Here is a 26,748-nt window from a genome sequence, read left to right as displayed (position 1 = left end):
GGGGGAATGGAACGCTGGAGGCTGGCCCGATGTCAGGCGATGTTTCAAACCCAGGCAGCCAGACATGGAACGTTGGAGGTGCAGATTATTATATAGGATTAGCATAAACTGTGCCCACTTTTGCCATGTCAAATGCTGGTCTAAATGCTCAGCCTAAATGCTGTCAGTTGCATGCGTAACTGACAATATTCTGTAACCGTAGTGCGCAAATGCTGGATGCATCCCTGCCCCTCCCACATCCTACACCCCCAGCAGTTATGCGCTATAGAATTTACATATGTAATGGCAAGTTAGTAGCAATTAGCACCAATTAACTCCAATTATCACCTGATTTATTAATTTCTGTAACTGGCAACTATTCTACAATCTGGAATGCACAGTTTTACCCGCTAGGCCTAAACTTTGTGCACACAAGATTATAGAATGAAGGAGTAAACCACTAGGACATTTGAGACCAGGGTCACACAGAGAAAATGAGCACTGAAGCTTGTTTTACATCTCCTCAGTATAGTTAGTTTCCTGAAATTTGTTTTTGTGACCAGTTAGGGCCTAGCTCTATATACCTCCAAGTCAAACCTTAGGGCTCTCTAGGCGTATGAAGCATTCATATACGCTAAGAGAAGAAGGTATAACTTCAGATCCCTGCTGTAACACAAAACTCACACACAACAGGTTATCACTATCAATTAATTAATCTAATGCTTGATTCCACTGTGAAACTGTATCCCAAATGCCTTTGGTGCTAAAGTGATAACTACACTGCTAATGAAGGAGTTAATACATGAATGGGCTCCTCCCCTCGGCCAGTTCATACCAAACGGTTTTTCATAGGCAGGATCAGTATTTTGGCAAAGCGAGTGTGTCTTCCTTTATATTTCAGCTTTGGGTAATCAGCTCCAGCAATGAGACACATGGGACAAAGGGAATAAAGAACAGATCGTGAGAAAAATGTCCTGGAAATAATGGATGGATGATGAGAGGAAATGCAGAGACAATGCATCTGACAAATGTCAGTACTGAGCAGACACTGATTGGGGCTTCTTATTATTTTTTTTCTTTTTTATTGTGCTTTGGGGCATAACCGCAAGAATGCATTGTTTTATTCTGACTGAAGGCTGCATGTGCTGTGGAAATCCTGTTTCTAACTTGGCTCCATTTGGTGGAGGGAATGACTGCAGAATTGCCAGAATCATCTGTTTATAAACACAGCTGGATTATGCACACGCGCTCCTAATTCTATATATAGCGCTTAACCTTGCACAAGTAAGATATGGGTATGTACCTAATTTACATGCACAATTGATTAACAAGCCAATTAGCGCCAATAATTGGGTACTAATAATTGGCACTAATGTGTATTAATTGAAATTTTGGGCGCACATCTTTAGGTGCCTGGATCCTCACGTAACTTTTATGCATGGATCTGAAAAGGGGGTATGGCCATGGGAGGGGCATGGGCAGATTGGGGCATTCCTGGAATTTACACACAGCTTTATAGAATAATAGAGATCTGTGTATAAGTTAGGCATGAGAATTGATGTAAACCCTTGTGCCTTAAACTGGGTGTGGATCCCGGTGATAAACGCTGTCCTATAAATGGTTCCCAATTCTCCGAGTGCCGTTTATAGAATAGCACTTAACACTAATTTTTATATGTGCCCAAATTTGGGTGCCATTTATAGACTTAAGTACATAAGTATTGCCATACTGGGAAAGACCAAAGGTCCATCGAGCCCAGCATTCTGTTTCCAACAGTGGCCAATCCAGGTCACAAATACCTGGCAAGATCCCAAAAATGTACAAAACATTTTACACTGCTTATCCCAGAAATAGTGGATTTTCCCCAAGTCCATTTAATAATGGTCTATGGACTTTTCCTTTAGGAAGCCGTCCAAACCTTTTTTAAACTCTGCTAAGCTAACCGCCTTTATCGCATTCTCTGGCAACGAATTCCAGAGTTTAATTACATGTTGAGTGACGAAAACGTTTCTCCGATTCGTTTTAAATTTACTACATTGTAGCTTCATCGCATGCCCCCTAGTCCTAGTATTTTTGGAAAGCGTGAACAGACTCTTCACATCTACCCATTCAACTCCACTCATTATTTTATAGACCTCTATCATATCTCCCCTCAGCCGCCTTTTCTCCAAGCTGAAGAGCCCTAGCCGCTTTAGCCTTTCCTTATAGGGAAGTCATCCTATCCCCTTTATCATTTTAGTCGCCCTTCTCTGCACCTTTTCTAATTCCACTATATCTTTTTTGAGATGCGACGACCAGAATTGAACACAATATACGAGGTGCGGTCACACCATGGAGTGATACAAAGACATTATAACATAGTAACATAGTAGATGACGGCAGAAAAAGGTCTGCCAATAACATCCAATAACTTCCTCATTTTTGTTTTCCATTCCTTTCCTAATAATACCTAGCATTCTATTTGCTTTCTTGAGGCCATAGGGGTTGTTTTACTAAGCTGCAGGGGAAAAAGGGCCCTGCAATACGTTTTTCCCATGCACAGGGGCCGCTTTTACCACAACGAGAAAAAGTCCCTTTAAAAAAGTCTCTTGGTGGCCCTGATGGTGATGGTGCACATTATTTCCTAGTCATGCACATGCTTTCCTAATAGTGCATGCTTTTTTCAGTGCATTATTTAGGAAATATATATGCTTCTGTAACTTGATTTAGAAAAAAAAGTTGATTAGCTATTATTGTGACCGTATCCCAGAGCTGCCAAATGACTCAGTTTAAGGAGACAGACTTGACTAGATGAGTTTCTTTTTAATTTTAAATCTGAAGCATTATGGTAGTTGTAGGCCCTGAATCTACCAATTTGAAACTAGTACCGCAGATAATTAGGATGGGGTTGTCAGAAATCCAGGATTCACCTTGATTGCCCTCATTGACTGGTGTCACTTGAGATCTCTCTGTGCTTTGGGGCCAGCCTAACCATTAGCAAAATAGGAGGATGCCTAGGGTGGCAGCTAGAGAGGGGCAACAATCAGCAACAGTCTAAGTTAAACAATGGATCCTGACAGCCTCACAAATTCAAAGAACCATCCAGTGGCATAGCCAAGGGTGGGCTTGGGTGGGCCCAAGCCCACCCAAGCAGCAGCACATCTATGATGTGGCTGGCAGGGATCCCCAAGCTCCACCAGCCGAAAATTCCCAACAACTATCCCGCCTGCATACCTTGTAAATAACAGATCTTCGTCTGCATTGAGCAGCAACTGATACTGCTCGCACCAACCCCACAGCCTTCCCTCTGATGTATTCCTGGAGCCTATGTGGAAACAGGAAGTTGCATCAGAGGGAATACTGTGGGGCCAACATGAGCTGTGTGTATTAGTTGCTGCTCGCTGCCGGTGAAAAGCTGCTATTTAAAAGGTATGCAGGGGAAGGGGGATGTTTGAGAGACCCTATGACATGCAGGCGAGAAAGGGAGAACAAATCACTTGTGGGACAAAGTGGAGTTCTTGGGCCCAGGCCCACCCAAAATTGGGTGTCTGGCTACGCCCCTGGAACCATCTGCACTTTCTTTGACCTGCAAGTAAATTGCTTTTGGAAATTGCTAGGAATGGGCATCCAGAAAGTTTGTATTTTGTTTCCAGGGTTTTTTTTTCTTCCATGTGTAAATGAATCTTAAGAGCATGCACTAAGCACACACAGTACATACTCTTCTTAAAGAGTGCACTCTTTCCTCATAGATGCACACACGTGAACCATATGTAAAAACAATACATCATGAAAGAGCGTGCATTATATGCAAATAGCATGCACTCTTAATGGAGAATGTGCATTGGGCTATATTCTATATATGGCACCACAAAATTCAGTGTCAAAAAGCGCTATTCATTAAGCTGCTCTTAAAGTTAGGCACGGATTATAGACTAGCACTTAGCCGGGGACTCGTACCTAACACCAACTGAAATGTGATGCAAATGTACATGCCTATCCTGATTATTTTATGACAACACACGTTATTTGTAGGAACGCCTCCGTTCCACCCATGAGCTTCCCATTTCCACACCCCCTTTTTCAGATTGTGCGTAAAAATTCAGTTAAATTTAATTAGTGCTAATTTGCTTATTTAAATTGCACATGCAAATTGAGCACACGCCCAAATTTAAACATGCAGTCTTTGGCAACTTTTACAGAATTGGGGGAGGATTATGTGCACACAGTGGGGAATTCCATTTCTGCTCACAATTTATAGGTGCCGGATAGCATTGGCACTAAACGGTATTCTTTAAAGGGCATGCACTCTTTAAAAAAATATTTCCTAGTGCTGCTTCCCACACCTAACTCTGGGCGTCAGACTTACGCCTGCTGAAACCTGGTGCCCAAGCTGGGTACAGAAACCCAATATCCCATAACACTGCACCAAATGTTTTGGAATGTCCTTGACCTGCCTAAGCCCCTCCCATGGCCATGCCCCTTTCTTGTTGCACACTATGGGGGCCCTTTTACTAAGTGGCAGTAAGCCCACCGTGGGCTTTACCACTGCCAGTCGAGCTACCGCTGGCCCAACGTAGGCACCGGCGGTAGTTCCACCCCCAGCACGTAGCATTTCTGGCACTAACATGTTACTCAGCGGTAGTCGGGCAGCACCGCATGCTACCTAGTTACTGCCGGGTTAGCGCAGGAGTCTTGAGGTGGCGGTAAGTGCTCCCCTCGCATGGCCACGCGGTAATAACAAGCTTGCCACGTGGCCATGTCTTTTTTTTTTTTAATATCCCACATGACAAACAGGGATGAAATAATACTATACATATGAATAAATAAAATGTGAAGATGGTGAATCTCAGTTATCTGAGCAATGACACACCCAGCTGGATGCATCATTGCTTAGATAACTGATGGGTTCTTTTACAAAGGTGTGCTGAAAAACGGCTTGGGTAATGTAGGCGCGGGTTTTGGGCACACGACGATCCATTTTTTTAGCGCACCTGTAAAAAAAGGCCATTTTAAAAATTTTTGCTGAAAATAGACGTGAGGCAAAATGAACATTGCCGCTCGTCCATTTTGGGTCTGAGACCTTACCGCCAGCCATTGACCTAGCAGTAAAGGCGCAGTAACCGGGCGGTAATGACTTTCACGCGCCAAATGCCACTCGGCGCACATCCGTAAATAAAAAATATATTTTTTTAGACGCATGGCAAAAATGAAATTACTGCAAGAGCCACGTGGTTGTTGGGCGGTAACTCTATTTTGATGCGCGTTGGGCACGCACAGACACACGGTTTATTAAAAAAGACCCCTGAAAGTCTCTATCTTCTTCACATTTATTTGTATAAGTAGAATTATTTCATCCCTGTTTTTCTGGTGGGATATTTTCTTTTTTGTTGTATTTTGTATATTCCTTTGTTTGGTTTTTGTGTTTTGAAAAAAATTTTTCAGCCTTTTTACCCGCTGAAGCAAAAATGGCCATACCACTAGCGCAGGGCCCTTTTTACCACACCCAGCCAGATGAGTGTGCAAATCCTAACTGGTGCCAATTAACATCAGTAATTGGTTGTTAGCATCTAATTATTGCTCGGTTAACAGCTCATTAGCCAATACATTTTGTGCGCATCTCTGAAGCACACCCAAATTTTCATTGCCATATATAGAATCCGGGGCATAGTGTGTGCTCTTATCAGCAGACGACATTTACATATAATGCAAAGTATAATACTTAAAAATATGATTCCATTTAGGCATTTTTCATAGGATTGTTGTGGGAAGTGGTGTTGAGATGGTCATGATTGTTGAGTTTAATTATCAAAAACTCAGGAGGGGAGGCATTAGGCTGAAGGTTCACCTAGGGTGCCTCATGCCCTTGTACTGGCTCTGCTGTGCTTTATGACCCTGATGCCTGCAGGGATTTTAAATATACCCCTCCCCCTCCTATTCATAACAATGGGAAAGGCTAAGGAGGAGGAGCCTTAAAATCTTTAAACATTACTATCCCTCAGGAATGAAATAATAAAAACTGAATAAAAATAGAACCTTAAGGACTTTGTTTACTTTAACTGCCAAATAAATTATCTAAAATGAAAAAAAAGTCTGAAGTATTCCTGACAAGTAGAATATTCCCAGGGTGCAGGGTGCTGGGCTGTAAGTAAGTCAGGTCAGGTTGCAGTTCTAAAACCATCTGATTACAGCACATTACTTCACAACTGGGGGTCAGCCTGCAGGATATTCCCAGACCCATAAAACTGGACATCTTGGTAAAGGAAAATACAAGAGATAAGCGTCAGCGTGAAGTAAATATTCTCTGCTAGGTCCAAAAAACTGAAGCTCACAAAGAAATGTAATTTCAGAGCAGGAAAATGTGACAAAGGCACACACACAAAAAAATTAATCCCAATTATCTTTGGTGTCATGGACCTGCTTTTTTTTTTTTTTTTTTTTTTTGTTACAGCCTATTGTGTAACTAGTGAATAGACCTGGGTGGCTTTATATTGGAGATACATTGCTAGTGTTTATTTCATATGTGATATAGTGTTTGAGTGGTGGAAGATAAAAGTGGTATAGAAATAGAATAAAACAGAACTTTCACATGCACTGTGATATTCAGAGTTGCCACCCGACCCGATTCAGTCCTGGCAGAGGTTCTGCCCCACTGCATCTATCGACTTCTCTTTCTGCTTTTCCTACAGAAATTGAAACTACAACCAATCCATTGATGTAGAAGGTCAAATCCAGAATCAAATCTGGTTGCCGCCCATGTGGTATGCGGTCTGTATTCATTGCACCATGTGAGCTCTAGAACGCTTTTTGGCACAGTTGATCTATTAAAAAAAACCCTTAACAGTAAATCCTGAGAGCATGAGACCAGCAAATGTGGCTTAAGAGTAAGGTCCATGCCTGTCAAGGTATGTGCAAAACAAACCACACTGGAAACCCTCACTTGCAAGAGAGAATCCAGTATTAGTGTTATTGCAGGGCTGACCCCTCAGCCAAGGAATCCACAATGAAAATGTGTGAGATTAGACTTGCATGTGTGGCAATTCTATAACCGGGCACCATAAATTTGGCGCCTAGATGCAGCGCTAGGGTTACCATATTTGGTCCCCCTAAAAAGAGGATACATGCCCCACCCCCATTACACCCCCACCCTGCCTCTGCCACGTATCACCCCACCCCTTTCACTCCCCACACCCCCCCTAAGGGTGTCCTATTCCCTCCCCTTACCTTACTCTATTGTCCTGGTGGTCTAGTGACCTCTTCGGGGCAGGAAAGAGCCCCCTTTTCCCTGCCTGGAGCGCTGCCCTGCATTCTCTCTCTTCCCCTTGCATTCTCTCTCTTCCCCTTGCAATGCCGACAGTCACGGCGCTGATTCAAAATGGCCACTGAAAGTTGAAGCGGCCTCTTACACTCATTTGAAGGCGATATCACTCTCACATTTTTGAGCCACTTTGCTCACTTATCAGAGCCTCAGCACCAGTGCGCTGATCTGATCACTGCTTACATGAGGGGCAAGCTTAGCAGAAAAAAAGCCATGTGGCCTAACTGGTAGGAAGAAATCTGAACACACTTTCCTGTATACTTTGCTCCCCCTATCCAGGGCCACTTTTACCAATGGGCAAAGGGTACAGCTGCCCCAGGCCCCAACCTATAAGGCACCCAGCTGCCCTGTTGCACAGTGGTAAATTATTCTGTTTTTCTTCTCACACGCCCCCCCCCCCCCCCCCCCCCCCCCCCCGTGAGTCCTCCATCTCTTCCTTCCACCCACCCTCTCCCATCTTTGCAGTACTTTGGCACCGGCAATTAACACAGTCAACTTCTGCTGGCATCGGTGCCTCTTCTCAGGTGTGTCCACCCTAGGTGGAAAACAGGAAGTTGCATCAAAATAGGCAGGATGCACCTAAGAAGAGGCCCTGATACCGGCAGAAGGTTGACTTGTCTTAAATGCTGGTGCCAAAGTACTACGGAGGTCTGCCGGGATGGGAGAGAGTGGGTGGAAGGAAGAGTGGGGTGTGGAGAAGAGGGAAAGAGAGGGTGACAGGTGCCAGACCACAGGAGCAGGCCATGGAGATATGTGACCTTGAGGTGGAGTTTGGATTGGGGAGCATGGTAAGAAACAAGAGAAGCTAAGCAAGGGAACAGAGAAGGGCATAGAAAATTAAATGCTGGGCAGGGAGGTACAGGGATGCAGAAGGTCAATTGGATGGACAGGTAGAGGGTACACAGAGGGATACTACTGGAAAGTGGGGGAGATGGGGATATAGGGGACAATGCAGGAAAAGTGATGAGATAGGGATACAGTGGTACAATGCTTTAAAGATGGGGAGATGAGGATACAGGGGACAAAGCTGGAAAAGGGGTGAGAGAGAAATATAAAGAAGCAATGCTGGAAAGGGGGGAGATAGTGGATGATGGATGCAATGCTGGAAAAGGAGAGAGATGAAGACATGGGGGTAATGCTGGAAACGGAGGGAGATGGGGACTCAAGGAAATAGGGACATGGGGTTAATGCTGGAAAAGGGGGAGATGGGGATGCGGGAGGTAATGCAGAGAGAAGAAATGTCAGATGGTCAGGACAGGGGCGTATCTGCGTGGGGCCACAGGGGCCTGGGCCCCTGCAGATTTCGCCCTGGCCCCCCTCCCCGCCGTCAACCCTCCCCCGCTGCTTACTTTTGCTGGCGGGGGGCCCCAACCCCCGCCAGCCGAGGTCCGACCCGAAGTCTTCATATTTCGTCTTCCTCTGACTCCTCCGTGGCCATGCTGTAAGTAACGCTGCTGATTCGTTGAATCCAGTTCGGAGTCTGATGTCGCAGCACGTTGCACGCGCGTACAATGTGCTGCGACATCAGACTCCGAACTGGATTCAACGAATCAGCAGCGTTACTTACAGCATGGCCACGGAGGAGTCAGAGGAAGACGAAATATGAAGACTGCGGGTCGGACCTCGGCTGGCGTGGGTTGGGGCCCCCCGCCAGCAAAGGTAAGCAGCGGAGGAGGGTTGACGGCGGGGGGGGGGGTGGAGAGTGGTGGCGGCGGGGAGGAGAGAGGCAAAAATGTGCCCCCCTCTCTGGCTCTGCCCCCCCCCCTACCGCCGGATTCCAGATACGCCCCTGGGTCGGGAGACCCTGCAAAGATAGAAGAAACAGAAAAGAGATGCTGAGACCAAAGGAAATGGAATAATAAGTTGTTGAAACAACAAAGGTAGAAAAAAAGTATATTTTGAATTTCATATTAATTGGAATATCTCTGAAACTTTGCAATTCCGTTTGTATATTTCTCTTGTTGGCTTTATATGCAGAGTCTGATTTCTTGAGGTTCCAATTCAGATTTTAGCGTTCATATTGCTAGTATTGATGTGTGGTTTGTTGTTTCACATTTGTTGAGGGTCTGTCTGTAATTTGTGCTTGTATTTTTCTGTGTAGAAATCTGTAGCAGTCTTGTCCTTTTTTTTTTCTTCACTAGGTGGTTTAGAGTTCTAGGGCTGCTGTTTCATGGATAAGTTTGTTCTTTTGAATCCTGGGAGTTAGTGCTGTTATGGTATCTGAGTGTGTTTTGTGCACAAGTTTGTAATAGTGTTTTGCATTGTGTGCTGGCCTTTCTGATATTTCATCAAAACATTAATATAATTTTAGTTTGTTATAACATGAGATGGGGGGTTAGAACACTTGGGTGGATATCTTATAGCAGACTTTTGAATGATCTGTTTTTAATTTTAAGGCACTGCCTCTCAAGGGTTTTTTTAATACAGTTGAATAGTTTCCATAGATATATATATGTGGTTTAGTGTTCAAAAGTGCTGGAAAGAATTGAGTTTAAAAGGTGTAACATGCCATGATACAGAAATCCATTTTTAGGTTCACTCGTTAGGAAGGCTGCTGGCTATTTTTTTTATTAAGACCACAATCCCTTCATCACTGGGCCAAATTTATACCCCAAATGTAACTCATTGGCCTTCAGTCTCACCTGTTGGGATGGGCCAACCTTGGTATCTCTGCACTCTGGTCCAGCATTTTTCCTCCCCTTCCCTTCTGCTCTAACAGTTTTCTCCCTTGCTCCCCCCTCCCCCTACAACCCCTGCCAGTCCCACTGCTTTAAGCAAAATAAATAAATATATATATAGTATAGAGCTGCTGTCTAGGTTGCAAAGCTGATGGCTCTGCTGGTCCTGCCTCTTCTTAAAAACGGGAAGTTCATGTCAGAAGAGGCAGAACCAGGGTTGCCAGGTGGAAATTTTTTTTCCCACCCAAACGAGCCCAAAACCCGCCCAATGTCAAACCCCGCCCCTGACACCCCCATCTCCGCCGTCATCAACCCCGCCCCTGCCGTCATCGGCCCCGCCTCCCCATTACTGGCCCCACCCCGAACGTCATCGGCCCTGCCCAGAATGTCACTAACCCCGCCCAAAGCGTCACTAGCCCCGCCCCTGCGGCCTGAAAAACCGCAAAAAAAACCCGCCGAAAGACCCCAAAACAAGCCCAAAAAACCGCAACCCGCCGCGGGCAAAATTTCCCGCGGCGGGTCGCAGAAAACTGCCCAATTGGGCGGGAAAACCGCCCACCTGGCAACACTGGGCAGAACCTGCAGAGTCATCAGCGTGACCTAGACAGCGGCTCCACACCTTTATACTGCATTTGTGTTCAGCAGGAAGTAGTTTGGTTGGCAGGGGGCCAAGAAAGTTGTGCCGCTGGCCCTGGGGAGGGGGCACTGATCTATAAAAGTTTGCCGAGGGCCCCATAGATGGTTAAAGCGGCCCTGCTCTTATCCTATCCCTTTTCATTTACTTACAAGCAGGGGCGTATCTGAACTGCGGCGGTAGGGGGGCCAGGGCCAGAGTGAGGGGGCACATTATAGCCCCCCCCCCCCGCCGCCATTGCCGATCCCCCTCCCCCCAGCCGCTGCCATTGCCAACCCTCCCCCTCCGTTGCTCGCCTACCTTCGCTGGCGGGGGACCCCAACCCCCGCCAGCCGAGGTCCGCATCCTCCTGCCGCTGCCGGCTGCCTTTAAAAGAATTCCGTCAGCTGGCGGGGGACCCCAACCCCCGCCAGCCAAGCCGAGGTCCTTTCATTTTTCCACTGAAGCTGGCGCCGAAAGTTTCTTTTGAGTCTGACGTCGCTGCACGTTGTACGTGCAGGACGTCAGACTCAGAAACAGAATGAAATGAAAGGACCTCGGCTTGGCTGGCGGGGGTTGGGGGTCCCCCGCCAGCTGACGGAATTCTTTTAAAGGCAGCCGGCAGCGGCAGGAGGACGCGGACCTCGGCTGGCGGGGGTTGGGGTCCCCCGCCAGCGAAGGTAGGCGAGCAACGGAGGGGAGGGTTGGCAGCGGTAGGGGGGTCCAGGGCGAAATCTGCGGGGGCCAGGCCCCTGAGGCCCCACGCAGATACGCCCCTGCTTACAAGTCCTCTGAAACCTAAGCCCACATTTTTAGCCTCTGACTGGAGGGCAGAGGATTTACTCTTTTTGTTTCCACTCTGTATCCTTTCAGATGCTCCCTATACCCGGGAATTCAGTGCCAGACCTCAAGACATGGCCCAGCATTGAATTTCCAGGTTTAATGCTCACAACAGTCAGCAAAATACTGATCGCTGCTAGGTGAATATCGAGCCCCATGTTTATAGCCAATTTATGGTATGAAAGCATCATAATAATCATTCACAATTAATGGGGGTTTTTTGGCTGGCATATAAAAGTAAATAAATCAGTACTCATGAAATAGAATATGAGTATAGTAGATCTGGAAGGGTCCTCAGGAGGACAGCTCACGTGTACATGAACCATATCAAATGTTTGGCTACGGTTGTCTTTAAAAAAAGTAGTTACAGCAGTGCCTGTTCCCCCTAAGTAACTCATTCTGGTGTTGATTCATCATTTGTTACAAGCCACTTTGTTAAAAGAATTTTTAAAGGCAGGGTGCCAGTATTCAAATAAATATTTTATCAAGTTGTCCTAATGCCTAACCCAAAATCTACCCTGCTTTTCAGTTTTCTATTCTGGGAAAGAACAGTCTGGAAGGAACAGAACTTTCTTCCTTTCAGCAGTGCTCAAAAGTTTTGTTTTGTTTTTTTTCCACCCCTAGTTATTTTGGTTGGAGTGAAAGGGGTTCAGTTTGTACTCGAGTACTCTCTGCTTCTGCTGTTTTTGTTGCTTTCTCTGAGACTCCTTCCTTCTGGTTCCTCATGAAACAGCTGGTCAATCCATTGGCTACATCACAGTGGTCACTTCCATACAGGAGTATAAGTAGTGCACAGTACATTAATTACAACTTGCTCCTCTAAGGGCCTTAAAATGAGAGTCACCCTTTTTTGATATGAGGAGGAGGGGAGGGGGTCAAGGAAGCAAAGCTTAATATTTAAAAACAGGGAAATATTACTTTACGGAAAGGACAGTGGATGCATGGAGCAACCTCCTAGTGGCGGTAGTAAAGACAATATTGTCTGAATTCAAGAAAGCATATAGGACTGGCATGTGGGATCTCTGAGGGGTGGAAGAGATAGTGGATGATGTGGATGGGCAGACTAGATGGGCCATATGGCCTTAATCTGCCGTTATTGTCTATGTTTCTATCTTTATGGGAAGGGTGATAAGGTGATCATGAATATTGCGTTGAATCATCAAAATCTTAGGGAGGACCACTAAAGTTTAATTGAGAGGGGGGCACAAGGCTGAACGAAATCACCTAATATTTGTTTATCTCCTTGGTTTTTTTTCCCCATTGCACATATGGTTGTTTAGACCTGGTGTTCTTAGGAAACTGGAAGTACAAATCTATTCATGCAATATGAGTAAAACAAGGACGGCATTCACCTTCTGTTATGATATGGTGCTTTCTGGGCACCTTAACTACTCCATTGCTACAGCTGACCACCACCTACTCCTTTCCTTTCCATTTCATTGAAATACCTCAACTGAGACTACTGTAAGACCCACAGACCACCATTATCCATAGGCCTGTCTGACTCACATTAGAGAGCTTAAGGTTTTGAGGGAGAAATAATCAAACTGTCTATCAATGCAAAAGCTGTTGGGTTTGCACCAGTAACCACATAAAAATTATTTTGCTTTCAAAAATTACTCGGACACTTGTGTCTGCTTTTATAAAGCAAAAACAATGCAGGTAGCTTGAGTAATTAAAACTATGCATTCTGTTTCCACCACTGTCCTATTCCTTCCCCTGGAAATGATTCAGAACACGGTGGACAAACTTACCTGTGTTGTAGAACAATTTGGGTAATTTAACCTGAACTGTGTATGAGAAATTTTGAAAGCGCTTTATTCTGTGGATAAAATGCTATTTTTACCTTCAGAAATAGTTTTGTGATGTGTCTTCTAAAGGAAATAGAAAGCTAGTGCTTCTGTTGCCCCATTGCATTTATGGAATTGTAGTTCCTACTTCCCTAAGAATGAAGAAATCCCAAAGGGAAAATCCAGGACCGGCTTGACCTAAAGTAATTTAGAAATCCTGTTGAGTTGGAGCAAGCATTCCACAAGTGACTCAGGAAAGTTCTGCTCTTTAAGCATCCCCTGACTGATTTTCCAACTAATCATCCTGCTTTTCCTGTGTTTGTGATTCTAGCACTGAAGAGTCCAGGGGCGTTCCACGAACAAAGGAAAAGTTTGGAGAGAGCTAAGGTAATTGCCACTAATATCTAAACCCCTTCCCAGAAACACACTTATAAACCTTCCATGGATGCTGAACAGAGCTAGGGACCCTTTCTAGGGCTACCATGGGGAGCCTGACTCCATTCTGGTTGCTCACATAGGAATGTGAACTTCTGGCTTTCTTAGATAAACTGGAAGGACCTGCCCGTAGATCCTTAGTGGCAAAACCAGGAGTGACTCTGTCTTTTTATGACATGGATTCATGTATTAACCCTAGCAGATTATTCTAGAAACACTGTTAAGTCCCACAGCTGCTAAGTTACCCTTTTCTAAAACAGGGGCGTATCTGGACATCAGCGGTAGGGGGGGCCAGAGCCGAGGTGAGGGGGCACATTTTAGCTATCCCCTGCCACCACCAGTCCCACCTCCAACAAGTTTGACCCCCCCCCCCCTCTCGACTCGTCCACCATCCATCGCCGTCTGTACCTTTGCTGGCAGGGGACCCAACCCCCGCCAGCTGAAGTCTTCTTCCTGCGTTTGGTTTCTTCTGAGTCTGACGTCCTGCTGCACGTACAACATGCAGGACATCAGACTCACAGAAACGGAACGAAGCCTTGCGATCTGCAGAAGAAACCAAACGCAGGAAGAAGACTTCGGCTGGCGGGGGTTGGGGTCCCCCGCCAGCAAAGGTACAGACGGCGACGGCGGGGGGGGGGGGGGTTGAGAGGGGCGTGGCAGGGGGGTCCAGGGCCAAATTTACGGGGGCCCAGGCCCCCATGGCTCCATAGCAGCTACACCCCTGTTCTAAAATGGAGACTTTTTAGCAAGTTCTGGTTTTCAACTTACATTTCAAAAGCAGTATTGAAGTGTTAATATTACCCATTGAAAGCAATGCAAATCCCGTAAAACATCAGGATAGGGTGGCCTGAAATCCAGACTGGTCTATAAACCTCCCTCTTGGAACTTGATAACTGGGTAGCCATCCCACAGAACATATATAGTATCAGACACCTGCAAAGCATTTGTGGCTGCTCCAGCATTACTCCCCTAGCCCCATCTTGACCAAGCATTCTGTCTCTCCCATTCTCCTTCTCCCTTCACTCTTTCTTCATTTCTCCCTTCCGGTACTTTCCCTCACCTCAAAGGCTCTCCCCTCTCTTCTCTGGCTATTCAGCAATTGCCTTCCTGCCCCTCCCCCAGCACACCTGATCCTGTCATAATGCTCCATTTATCATATCCCTGTCCCTCACCAATGGGTGCGCACTCTCCCCTCTAGCGACAGAGCCAATCTGCCCTACTGCTGTTATATACAAGGATACTGTATAAGGTACAATACTTGCTTCTATGGGAAAATTGGACTTATAGGTCTGTATCATAGGAATACTAGCAACCTGGAACGCTTCAGGTTTCTCCTGATGACTTGGACTTGTTCATTAGCTCTATTTAAAGGGAGACAGCAGGCTTCTGATATGCATCACCGTAAGGCAGGGGTTCTCAACCCAGTCCTCGGGACACGCCTAGTCAGTCAGGTTTTCAAGAAACCCACAATGAATATGCATGAGATAGATTTACATAAATTGAGATTAGTACATGCAAATTTATCTCATGCCTATTCATTGTGGGTATCCTGAAACCTGACTGGCTAGGTGTGTCCCAAGAACTGGATTGAGACCCCTGCCACCAAAGTGAAATAGGTCTAATCATATTGCTAATCTATATTTATTTTAGTTCTCTTCATTTGTTAGTAATATTCTTTGCATTAATTTTGAAAAACTGTAGTTTCATTAGTGGGATTGACTCCAGATTTTCAGGTTAATCCAGTCCTGGTTTTATCCTATTGCATGCAGGGATTTGTAGCTCTGATTTCTCTATTGGTGTTACTCAGGAAAACAAGACAAGTCATTGGCAGCAGCAGTGCAACACATAAATCGGCCACCCAATTTATCAGACTAGAATTATAGATAGTGGAATAATATCATCCTAGTATGCAATACAGTTTATTGCTTTTTACTTTTAACCCATTACCCTTCTTTTATTTATTTATTTATTGGGATTTGTTAACCACCTCTATGAAGAGATTCACCTAAGGCAGCCTCAGGAGTCAATATCAACTGTCTGACTTGATTAAAATATTCTTCCAAAATATAAAATGTGTCATAGTAACATAGTAGATGATGGCAGAAAAAGACCTGCACGGTCCATCCAGTCTGCCCAACAAGACAACTCATGTGTGCTACTTTTTGTGTATACCCTACTTTGATTTGTACCTATGCTCTTCAGGGCACAGACCGTATAAGTCTGCCCAGCACTATCCCTGCCTCCCAACCTCCAGCCCCACTTCCCACCACTGGCTCTGGCACAGACCGTATAAGTCTGCCCCGCACTATCCCCGCCTCCCAACCTCCAGCCCCGCCTCCCACTACCAGCTCTGCTATCCAGTCTCGGTTAAGCTTCTGAGGATGTCTCACTTGATTAAAATATTCTTTCAAAATACAAAAATGAATGCACCAAAGGAGCACACTGTATGTAATCTACCTTATCATAGTTTTCTTTTTTCCTTTTTCTACTTTGATTCCACACTGACAGCCAGCACTACAATAAGGTAGATTATATACAGTGTGTTCCTTTGGTGCATACATTTTTGTATTTTGGAACAATATTTTAATTGAGTGGGTTCAGGTCTATCACTGTATTGTTTAATAGAGTGATTCTCAACCCAGTCCTTGAGGCACACCTAGTCCCATCAGGTTTTCAGGATACCCACAATGAATACGCATGAGATAGATTAGCATGTACTGCCTCCATGATATGTAAATCTATCTCATGCATATTCATTGTGGGTATCCTGAAAACCTGATGGGACTAGGTGTGCCTCAAGGACTTGGGGGTGAGAAGCACTGGATTAATATATGCAGCTGCTGGTAGGATTTTGACTGATATATGCTGCTGCAGGATGGCTGTCACAGCCCCCTGTGCTAGTTTAAACTAAGAGCTGTCAGCACAATGATATCTGTGCCTTCCACTCTTCAGCAAACACTGAGATTCCTGGGGAAGCTGGAGAGTGTCCATGGCAGCACAATGTTATTCCCAGCACACCCCCGGTCCCCAAATGCCACTAATGCAATGCGTAGGAAGGTCAGATAAGATAACTAGGGCAGGATTTAGGAGGTGCTCATGCAGTTACCATAGGGAGAGAATCTCATCAGATCAAGCTAGTAAATGCCTTTTTCAGCAGAATAATCCACTCTCTTCCAGGTCTCAAAACATGCTAGATCTTGTTCCCCCATACCTTTCCTTGCTCTGATCCGGTTTCCCTCTCGCTGTTCATCCTAGCTTATATGGGCAGCTCTACCTGCTCTGTGGCTCTCTTAGGATATTGAACTCAGTCCAGGCAGGAACACAGCAGTGGGCTGTGATTCCACATCATTTTACTATCCTTGATGATACAAAAGCAAAGTCATTTTGAATGATAGCTGAGGCATTCATTTTGCTGTGTGATACAGCAAGATATAAAACATTTTTTAACTTTTTTTATTTATAGCAGTTTATAGTAACATACCAAGTATTTTACTTGTACAGAAAAGCATATTATGTTAAGAATATAATTCCAGCAATATCAATGAAAAAGGAAATATACATATAATCCTGTCATCAACAATATTGGAGACAAGAAGGCTAATGGGAGAAAAAGGGGTGGGGTGGAAACCAAAACAAAATTAAGAAGAAATTTGAAAGCTCAACTGGCAAGCCTGAGTTCAGTGACATATTTCATATAAAGTGCTTCTAATTATCCTCAACCTTTAGGAGTACCCAACAATGGGGTTGCTGCCTGCCTTGAAGAAACAAAAGAAGAGAAGACGTATACCTGGGATACTTGACCATACATTTATAAAGGAACCTCTGAGAAATGAGACTCCCAAAAGACATAAGACATTTTAAATGAAGAGTTGTTTCTAAAGCCAGTTGGGTTGTAATCATTGTAATGTTCTTGAAGTGAATGAAAGTGTTGCTTAAGAGTCTGAGTTCCAGTGTGCTTTCGCTGTTATGACATTGGCCTCGGGGAAGAGAGACTTTAACTAATGGCCTTGTACATGTTCTTGTGCTGTCAGGGTTTCAGGTAAGGTGAGCCCTTGTGCTGCTCCCAGAGCAGAAGTATAGGCCAGCAGGCATGACCTGTGTTCAAGGAAGAGCTGTCAATGACAATCCCGGTTCTTCACCTGTGGTGAATTCATTCCCCAGCGGTTGAGCTCCTGGGTGCTGGCGGCTGACAGTCCTTAAGGATGCCGGGCCAGGAAACCGGAACAGACTTGGCTTGGCTGGAGCTGACGGCTAGCAAGACAACGTCAGGGTCAGGCTTCAGGTCTGGGCAGGCGGCTTGCAGAGGTGATGTCGGGTTCAGACTTCAGGTCCGGGCAGGCAGCTTGCGGAGACGTCAGGTTCAGGCTTCAGGTCCGGGCAGGCGGCTAGCGGAGGCGACGTCAGGTTCAGGCTTCAGGTCCGGCCAGGCGGCTAGCGGAGGCGACGTCGGGTTCAGGCTTCAGGTTCAGGCTTCAGGTCCGGGCAGGCGGCTAGCAAGGTCAGAATCAGGTTCAGGAATGCACCAGCATTATCAGTCAGTGTAGCTGAGGCACTGAATCCCAGTCCAGTTCCTCCTTAAAAGGTGAGAGCATCTGATGTCAGCAGGATGTCCCACCCCGGAAGAGCTAGACAGAGGAGGAGGCGGCATAGTTAAAAGCCGCGGCAGCTGTCTGCACCACCGCATGGACCCTGGGAGCACTGCTCCGAGGGAGAAGGAGGAGTCGAGCATCACGGCTATGCAGGAGACAAAGCCAACCGTTGCGGCGGCTGCCCATGCTGTCAGCGGTGTGCTTCCTCAGTTTGAACTGAGGAAGGAGGAGGAGCTGAGCATTGCAGCGGGTGCCCTGACCGCTGCGCAGGACACTGAGCCAAACACCGAGACGGCCATGGTGAGTTATGACATGTGCAGTCATACCAGCACTCACAAATGAACATACAGGCACACCTGCCAAGTATCCACCACCTTCTCAGTGAAAAAATACTTCCTGACAATCCTGAGTCGGGCCTCCCTTCAACTTGTCCAATAACCAGTTCCCGTTCCTAATCCACCGAAGGACATTATTTCCTATCTCATGACTTTTTAAAAAATTTTCAGGAGTCTCTCATGAGAAATTTTGTCAAAAGCTTTATGAAAATCCTGATACACAACATAAGCTGACTCACCTTTATCCGCATGTTTGTGGTCGCCTTCAAAGAAATGAAGAAAATTGATGAGGCAAGACTTCCCTTGGCTGCATCTAAGCTGACTATATCCCATTAAACCACACTTGTCTATGTGTTCTGTAACTTTATGCTTTATAATAGTTTCCACTATTTCCCCAGCACTTATGTCAAGCTTACTGGCCTGTAATTTCCTGGATCACCCTTGGAACCCTTTTTTAAAATCGACATTACATTGGCCACCCTACATTCTTCAGGTATTACGGACGATTTTAATGACTGGTTACAGATCACTAACAACAGATCAGCAATTTCATGTTTAATGTTTAATGTTTCATGAGGTAGTTTTGAGGGGGTAAGCAAACATGTGGACAATGGGGAGCCGGTTGATATTGTATATCTGGATTTTCAGAAGGCGTTTGACAAAGTGCCGCACGAAAGACTCCTGAAGAAATTGCAGAGTCATGGAATCGGAGGTAGGGTATTATTATGGATTAAGAACTGGTTGAAAGATAGGAAGCAGAGAGTAGGATTGCGTGGACAGTATTCTCAGTGGAGGAGGGTAGTTAGTGGGGTCCCGCAGGGGTCTGTGCTGGGTCCGTTGCTTTTAATGTATTTATAAATGACCTAGAGATGGGAATAACTAGTGAGGTAATTAAATTCGCCGATGACACAAAATTATTCAGGGTCGTCAAGTCGCAGGAGGAATGTGAACGATTACAGGAGGACCTTGCGAGACTGGGAGATTGGGCGTGCAAGTGGCAGATGAAGTTCAATGTTGACAAGTGCAAAGTGATGCATGTGGGTAAGAGGAACCCGAATTATAGCTACGTCTTGCAAGGTTCCGCGTTAGGAGTTACGGATCAAGAAAGGGATCTGGGTGTCGTCGTCGATGATACGCTGAAACCTTCTGCTCAGTGTGCTGCTGCGGCTAGGAAAGCGAATAGAATGTTGGGTGTTATTAGGAAGGGTATGGAGTCCAGGTGTGCGGATGTTATAATGCCGTTGTATCGCTCCATGGTGCGACCGCACCTGGAGTATTGTGTTCAGTACTGGTCTCCGTATCTCAAAAAGATATAGTAGAATTGGAAAAGGTACAGCGAAGGGCGACGAAAATGATAGTGGGGATGGGACGACTTTCCTATGAAGAGAGGCTGAGAAGGCTAGGGCTTTTCAGCTTGGAGAAGAGACGGCTGAGGGGAGATATGATAGAAGTGTATAAAATAATGAGTGGAATGGATCGGGTGGATGTGAAGCGACTGTTCACGCTATCCAAAAATACTAGGACTAGAGGGCATGAGTTGAAGCTACAGTGTGGTAAATTTAAAACGAATCGGAGAAAATTTTTCTTCACCCAACGTGTAATTAGACTCTGGAATTCGTTGCCGGAGAACGTGGTACGGGCGGTTAGCTTGACGGAGTTTAAAAAGGGGTTAGATAGATTCCTAAAGGACAAGTCCATAGACCGCTATTAAATGGACTTGGAAAAATTCCGCATTTTTAGGTATAACTTGTCTGGAATGTTTTTACGTTTAGGGAGCGTGCCAGGTGCCCTTGACCTGGATTGGCCACTGTCAGTGACAGGATGCTGGGCTAGATGGACCTTTGGTCTTTCCCAGTATGGCACTACTTATGTACTTATGTACTTATGTACCTTCAGCACCCTGGGGTGTATGCCATCTGGTCCAGGTGATTTATCATTCTTTAACTTGTCAGTTTGGTTCAGTACATCTTTCAGGTTCACTGAGGTTCCTTTCATTTCCTCCGTATATCAAATCCCATTCTCGATATAGCTACCAATTCAACAGTACAAGGAATTCCCCTAATAGTTAACCTGTAGAAGCTGCAAACCTCCATTTAACAAGTGCAGTAAGTGCAGAACCTTAAAGGAGTTTAGTAAATCAGTCCTTCAATCTTCTTTTTAAGAAGAGACATTTACCTTCTTGTTATTCCCTTTGTGGTGCTCTTGATTGGTTAAACCACATGTCTCTCCTATTCAACATTGAGTTGGGCATTCAGTATAAGAGAGTCACATTACTGACCACAATCAAGCCGTTTTTAATTTAAAGTGAGTTATGATGTCATAAGTGAAAATAAACCATAGAATATAATTTGTTTTGTTAAAGAAGATAAATTGTTTCTGGTGTTTGTAATAATTCATCCTTTCTGTCAGACCTTGGGTAGTAAAGTGTTCAATGAATCTTTCATATCATGGCTAAATAATAGCTTGTCTTTCTACCACATTTTTCATCCCACAGTCCTAGCATAATTCTGTGTTTGTAAGTTGCCTGGTATTTATTGATACTGGCACTACACAGTGGCATAACGTAGATTCTAAACACCTACTGTACCTCCAGAGTCAAATGATCTCTTTCTAGCTGAATCTAGAGGGCGTTCTTTATCCTCATGGCTTCCAACACTGATAACTACCTTCACTTCTCAGCACATTTCACATTTGTTGAGCTGTCTCTCTTTGCCATTTTTATTGGTGTCTCCCTTTTCCAGTCTGCTGGAGTCTCCCAGTACTTGCCCTTTCGTTATGGTTATGCTCTACACATTGAATGACTTCTTTTGATTTTCAAATGCTTCACTTAAACTGATACAACAAACACAACCAGAAGAATGTACCTAATCTAAATATAATAATGAAGAGAGGAGCACCCTCAGAGATTTAAACACCCACGTGGTAGTCAATAAAGACCACTAACGGGTGAAACATTGCACTTCATTCATTGGGCCGCTCACTCACTGTAGTGGTTTATGTGCTATTTGTGCTCAGGGCAATTGTGTGCCCCATTATTGCTAGCCTTACAAACGCACTGCAAATGATCAACTTAGCCAGCATAAATAATAGAGAAACATGAAAAGCTTTCACTTCTCTTATGAACCCTGCACCGGTACAACCAAACACTAAGGGCTCCAATGATAGAATCACTCAATGATCATAGAGAAAAGACTGCTGTTCCCTGAAATATGACGATGTGCCCAACGCCATGGGTTTCAGACAAAACTTTCCTCAGGGACTTGGGCTGGCGGCAAATTCAAGTCCTAACCTAATGCTTACAATGGGGGGAATCTATAACTTACCTGCTTGGAGCTGTCCCTTTAAAAAACAAAAGAAGAAAAAAGGTGCCTACTTTATTCTGTATAGAACACCTAGGTAATATGCTAAGAATACACCCATACTCTAGGACTGATCACTACAGAACCTGCATAAATTAAAGGATTTGGTAATCTGTGGTGTAAATGAGTGCCCCACCCAAACATGTGAAAGCCCACCTTCAAACTATGGTGCCGTAGTTTTTAGGAGTCATTTTAAAGCCTTGTGTGTAGCCAGAATATTGCCATTCACACACTCATGTATGCACATATGCAGAGAAATAGTAGTTTACAGGTTACTGAAGTGCATTCTTGGCTCCTAAGTCTTACCAATCTCCTTAGAGAATTATCCCCTATGTGCTGAGGTAGTTCTCAGTGAACGGCAATTCTATGGAGGGGCACACCTATATTTAAACACCTAGAGGGGAATTTTAGAAATGGTGCTCAAAAATCGGTCTCAATTCTGTAAAGAGCATATTCTCTTATAGAATCTTGCTTAGCACCGTTTCCCACTCCTAACCTTTGGAGCCAGACTTGGAAAGTCATGGGATAGGAGGTAATGTGCTATTATGGATTAAAAACTAGTTAAAAGATAGAAAAAAGAGAGAAGGGTTAAATGGTCAAATGGTCAGTAGTCTCAATGGAGAAGGGTAGATAGTGGGGTTCCCCAGAGGTCTGTGCTGGGACTGCTGCTTTTTAACATATTTATAATTGATCTAGAGATGGGAATAACTAGTGAGGTAATTAAGTTTGCTGATGACACAAAGTTATTCAAAATTGTTAAATCACAAGAGGATTGTGAAAAAATTGCAAGAGGACCTTATGAGAATGGGAAACTGGACATCCAAATGGCGGATGATGTTTAAAGTGAGGAACTGCAAAGTGATGCACGTGGGAAAGAGGAACCCAAACTACAGCTATGTGATGAAAGGTTCCACATTAGGAGTCACCGACCAGGAAAAGGATCTAAGTGTCATCGTTAACGGTATGCTGAAACCTAAGAAAGCAAACAGAATGTTAGGAATTGTTAGGAAAGGATTGGAAAGCAAAATGAGAATGTTATAATGCCTTTGTATCACTCCATGGTGCAACCGCAACTTGAATACTGTGTGCAATTGAGGCAATATTCTGTAAGAACGCACATAACTTTCTAGAACACCTCTAACACACCCATGCCCCTCCCCTGACCACAGCTCCTTTTGAGTTACACACTATTAGAGTTCAGTGCCATGCCTTATAGAATAGTATACAGCTAGATGCACGTGCAAATTTTAATGGGTGCCAATTAACATCAATAACTGGTTGTTGGCATCCAATTATTCATAATTGGCTCATTAGCCAATTAATTTGGTTGCACATCTCAGGAATGCACTCAAATATTGACGCATCAATCTAGATGCCATATATAGAATCCATGGGCTAGAGGATGCCTAACTGGAGCCTATTCTATATAGCAAAGTAGATGCCTACTTTCCTTTATGGTGGAAAAATGACAAAGCAGATCGATATAAGACAAACAATAGTTTATTATTGTAAATCTAATGTACAGATGGGCTGATCTGTACATTAGATTTACAATAATAAACTATTGTTTGTCTTATATCGATCTGCTTTGCCATTTTTCCACCTTGGAGTTTGCAGATCGTCTGCCCTTTTGTTTTCTTGGCCTCCTACTTTCCTTTATAGCAGGGGTGTCCAACCTCGGTCCTCGAGGGCCACAATCTAGCCGGGTTTTCAGGATTTCCCATTGAATATGCATGAGATCTATTTCAATGCACTGCCTCCATTGTATGCAAATAGATCTCATGCATATTTATTGGGGAAATCCAACCTAGCGAAGGCCGAGGTTGGACCCCCCCCTTGCTTTATAGGATGCTAGTATAAGCGGGTATATACACGTATGTGTTTAGGCCCACAATGACCTCGCTTAGATTCGAGAGAGATATATGTAACTTATAGTATTTGTACATTACAGGTTCAATATGCAAAGCAATTTAATCATCCAGAAATGGCTCCTGGCAGTTAAATCACTTATGCAGGGCTATCCATTGATATTCAGCAGAAGTTGTCTGGTTAGCATTGCTGAATATCATCATACACCTCTAAACTCAAAGCTGGCTATTTTGTGGGTGGTCCACAGGCAGAGTCGGCATGTATGTGATTTAAGTACCGATATTCAGCACTTAACCACCTAAGTTTAGTGGTCATATTGGACTGCATATCTTTATGTGGTGTTGCTTATGCAGTTAAATGCTGAATATGGCACTAAAGTGGAGTGGAGGAGTGGCCTAGTGGTTAGAGCACCTGGTCTTGACATCCAGAGGTGGCCTGTTCAAATCCCCTGTGCAAGTCAGTTAACCCTCCATGGTCTCAGGTATAAACTTACATTGTGAGCCCTCCAGGGACATGGAAATACCCAGTGTACCTGAATGCAACTCACCTTGAGCTACTACTGAAAAAGGTGTGAGCAAAATCCAAATAAATAAATAAAATAAGAGATAGCAGGCTGCATAAACCCAGATATTCGATACTGGTGCCTGGAGCATGGCCTAGTGTGAATATCCAGGAATAGCACCAGCAACAGCTAAAATCCGTACACCACTGTCTGTCGAATATCAACCCCTTTGTGTGTAAGCATTCATCCGGCTCACATGCCACCTATGTGTTATGCAGAAATGACTAGCAGCTCCTTATAGAATTACTTCCATACTGACCTGTATATCTTTTCTTCATATATTGCAAAATATATATAAATCACTCTTTTCTATTCTTTTTTTTTTTTTTCTGCAGACTGAAAATTGTGACAAACACAAGATGAGGAACAGACCTGAGAGGTCTGACTTGGTCAACCTGCACATCTTACAAGGTAAGGCTAGTTCTGTGCTTGAGGATGAAGGCTATTGCCATTCCAAGAATGTTTTCATCTCATGGGCTAGAGTGACTGACCCTCAGTCCTTCCTTGTCCTGCTGTGTGACTGACATGTAGACATATCAACATGGTAATCCAGTTAGAGCATCTCCAGCTTCAACAAAGGGGAGCAGCCACGGAGACTACATTCTGGATAGATTGGTGAACCTCAGTTCACAGGAAGCCAATCATCCTATTGATTTTATTAAAGGGATCACAGACATAGCAGAAGTTGGAGTTTATAGTGTTCCCCAGTGTTGTAAGACTACCTCAGAACCATAACTGTTTTGCAGTTGAGTTTAGTAAAATGTTGGAGCTCCTCACTTCAGTCTCTGACTTATCTTTTGGAGAGACCTTCTGTGCCAGTGCATTGAAATCCCCCCCCCCCCCCCACACCCATGGAGAATCTGCTCCCTCGGAGAATAGTGTGTGTGCTGAGAGCAATAAAGGGTGGAGACTGGAAAGAAATACATTTTTTGTGGGTGCTCAAGACCAGGACACCCCCTCCTCTTACAAAAAAAGAAAAAATACAGTAATAAAATGTTGCTGATACTTTTAAACATGTCTCTAAACCTCTTAAAGAAGTGCTCGCAAGGGGATTAACCTTAGGCACACACTGCTTACTCCCACTCCCACCCCCCAGTCCTAGGAGTTTTCATTGGACTCCTGAAGGATTACATAGAGCCATAGAGTTTATGGAACAATGCAGTAGATATCTTACCCTTTCATTTTTAAGATGTCCAGGGAAGTCCAGTATAAGCAGGAGTTGCTTTCAATAATTGTATGAACATGAAGTGCCTGAGGGAAACATAATGGTGTGATCTTGTACAGGCTAAAAAAATATGGATTAAGTGGAGTAAGAAAGAAACTACAAATCTCAATAGAGGAGAAGTGGAATTCAGTTAGTGTTTCGTAATTATGCTCCTTAATTTCTGGTTATCTCTAGAAGAAGCTTATAATGCAAGCTTTGAGTGAATAGATCCAGGAAGACCACATGTTGTACAGACTCTAGATTCATACATAATACCAGTAAATGGGATACCTGAGAACTGATTCTTGTGATTCCTTCTAGACTCAGCTGCAGAAAGGTCCATTCAGACTGCTCAAATGAAGCTGAAAAGAGCCCGCCTTGCAGATGACTTGAATGAAAAAATTGCTCTCAGACCAGGTCCTTTGGAGCTGGTGGAGAAGAATATTATTCCCATTGATTCATCAGTGAAAGAAGCCATGAAAGGTAGTTCAAGAAAAGCTTGGTTTGATGATTTTCTTTTAGAAATATTTTGTACTGTAAATATTGATTGGCACAAATAACGTGTTATGTAGATAGGTGTTTCTCTTTTAATTTATTAGTCTTCAAAATTTGACGCCAAAAAAAAACATTTTCTGTATATATGGATAAGAAATGCAACAGATTACTCAGAATATGGACATTCAAAAATTTATAATTCTAGTTAATCTACCCATCTAATATAAGTGTGACACATAAAGTCTATGACTTCGTGCCTAGGACTGGCTGTAAAACAGAATATGGATAACAGTAACATAGTAGATGACGGCAGAAAAAGACCTGCATGGTCCATCCAGTCTGCCCAACAAGATAAACTCATATGTGTATACCTTACCTTGATTTGTACCTGCCTTTTTCAGGGCACAGACCATACAAGTCTGCCCAGCAGTATTTCCCGCCTCCCAACCACCAGTCCCGCCTCCCATCACTGGCTCTGGCACAGACCGTATAAGTCTGCCCTCCACTATCCTCGCCTCCCAACCACCAACCTCTCTTCCCCCACCTGCTCCGCCACCCAATTTTGGCCAAGCTTCTGAGGATCCATTCCTACTGCACAGGACTCCCCTATGCACATCCCACGCATGTCTGAACTCCGCCACCGCCCCCATCTCCACCACCTCCCGCAGGAGGGCACTCCAAGCATCCACCACCCTCTCTGTGAAAA

The 26,748-nt window shown here is 44.4% G+C and overlaps 1 protein-coding gene across 1 annotated transcript in view; it reads left to right on the top strand.

Annotated features, from left to right (window-relative positions):
* Positions 1–26,748, top strand: part of MYOCD (myocardin) — a 140,631-nt gene that overhangs the window by 29,506 nt on the left and 84,377 nt on the right. The window contains 3 exon segments of the mRNA XM_030207977.1: positions 13,526–13,581; positions 24,679–24,754; positions 25,869–26,030. Coding sequence (XP_030063837.1) covers positions 13,526–13,581; positions 24,679–24,754; positions 25,869–26,030 — 294 coding nt within the window.

The sequence above is a fragment of the Microcaecilia unicolor genome, chromosome 6 (genome assembly GCF_901765095.1).
Source record: "Microcaecilia unicolor chromosome 6, aMicUni1.1, whole genome shotgun sequence".
NCBI lineage: Eukaryota > Metazoa > Chordata > Amphibia > Gymnophiona > Siphonopidae > Microcaecilia > Microcaecilia unicolor.
The sequence above is the reverse complement of the archived record's forward strand: the minus strand, read 5'-3'. Positions and strand labels throughout refer to the sequence as shown.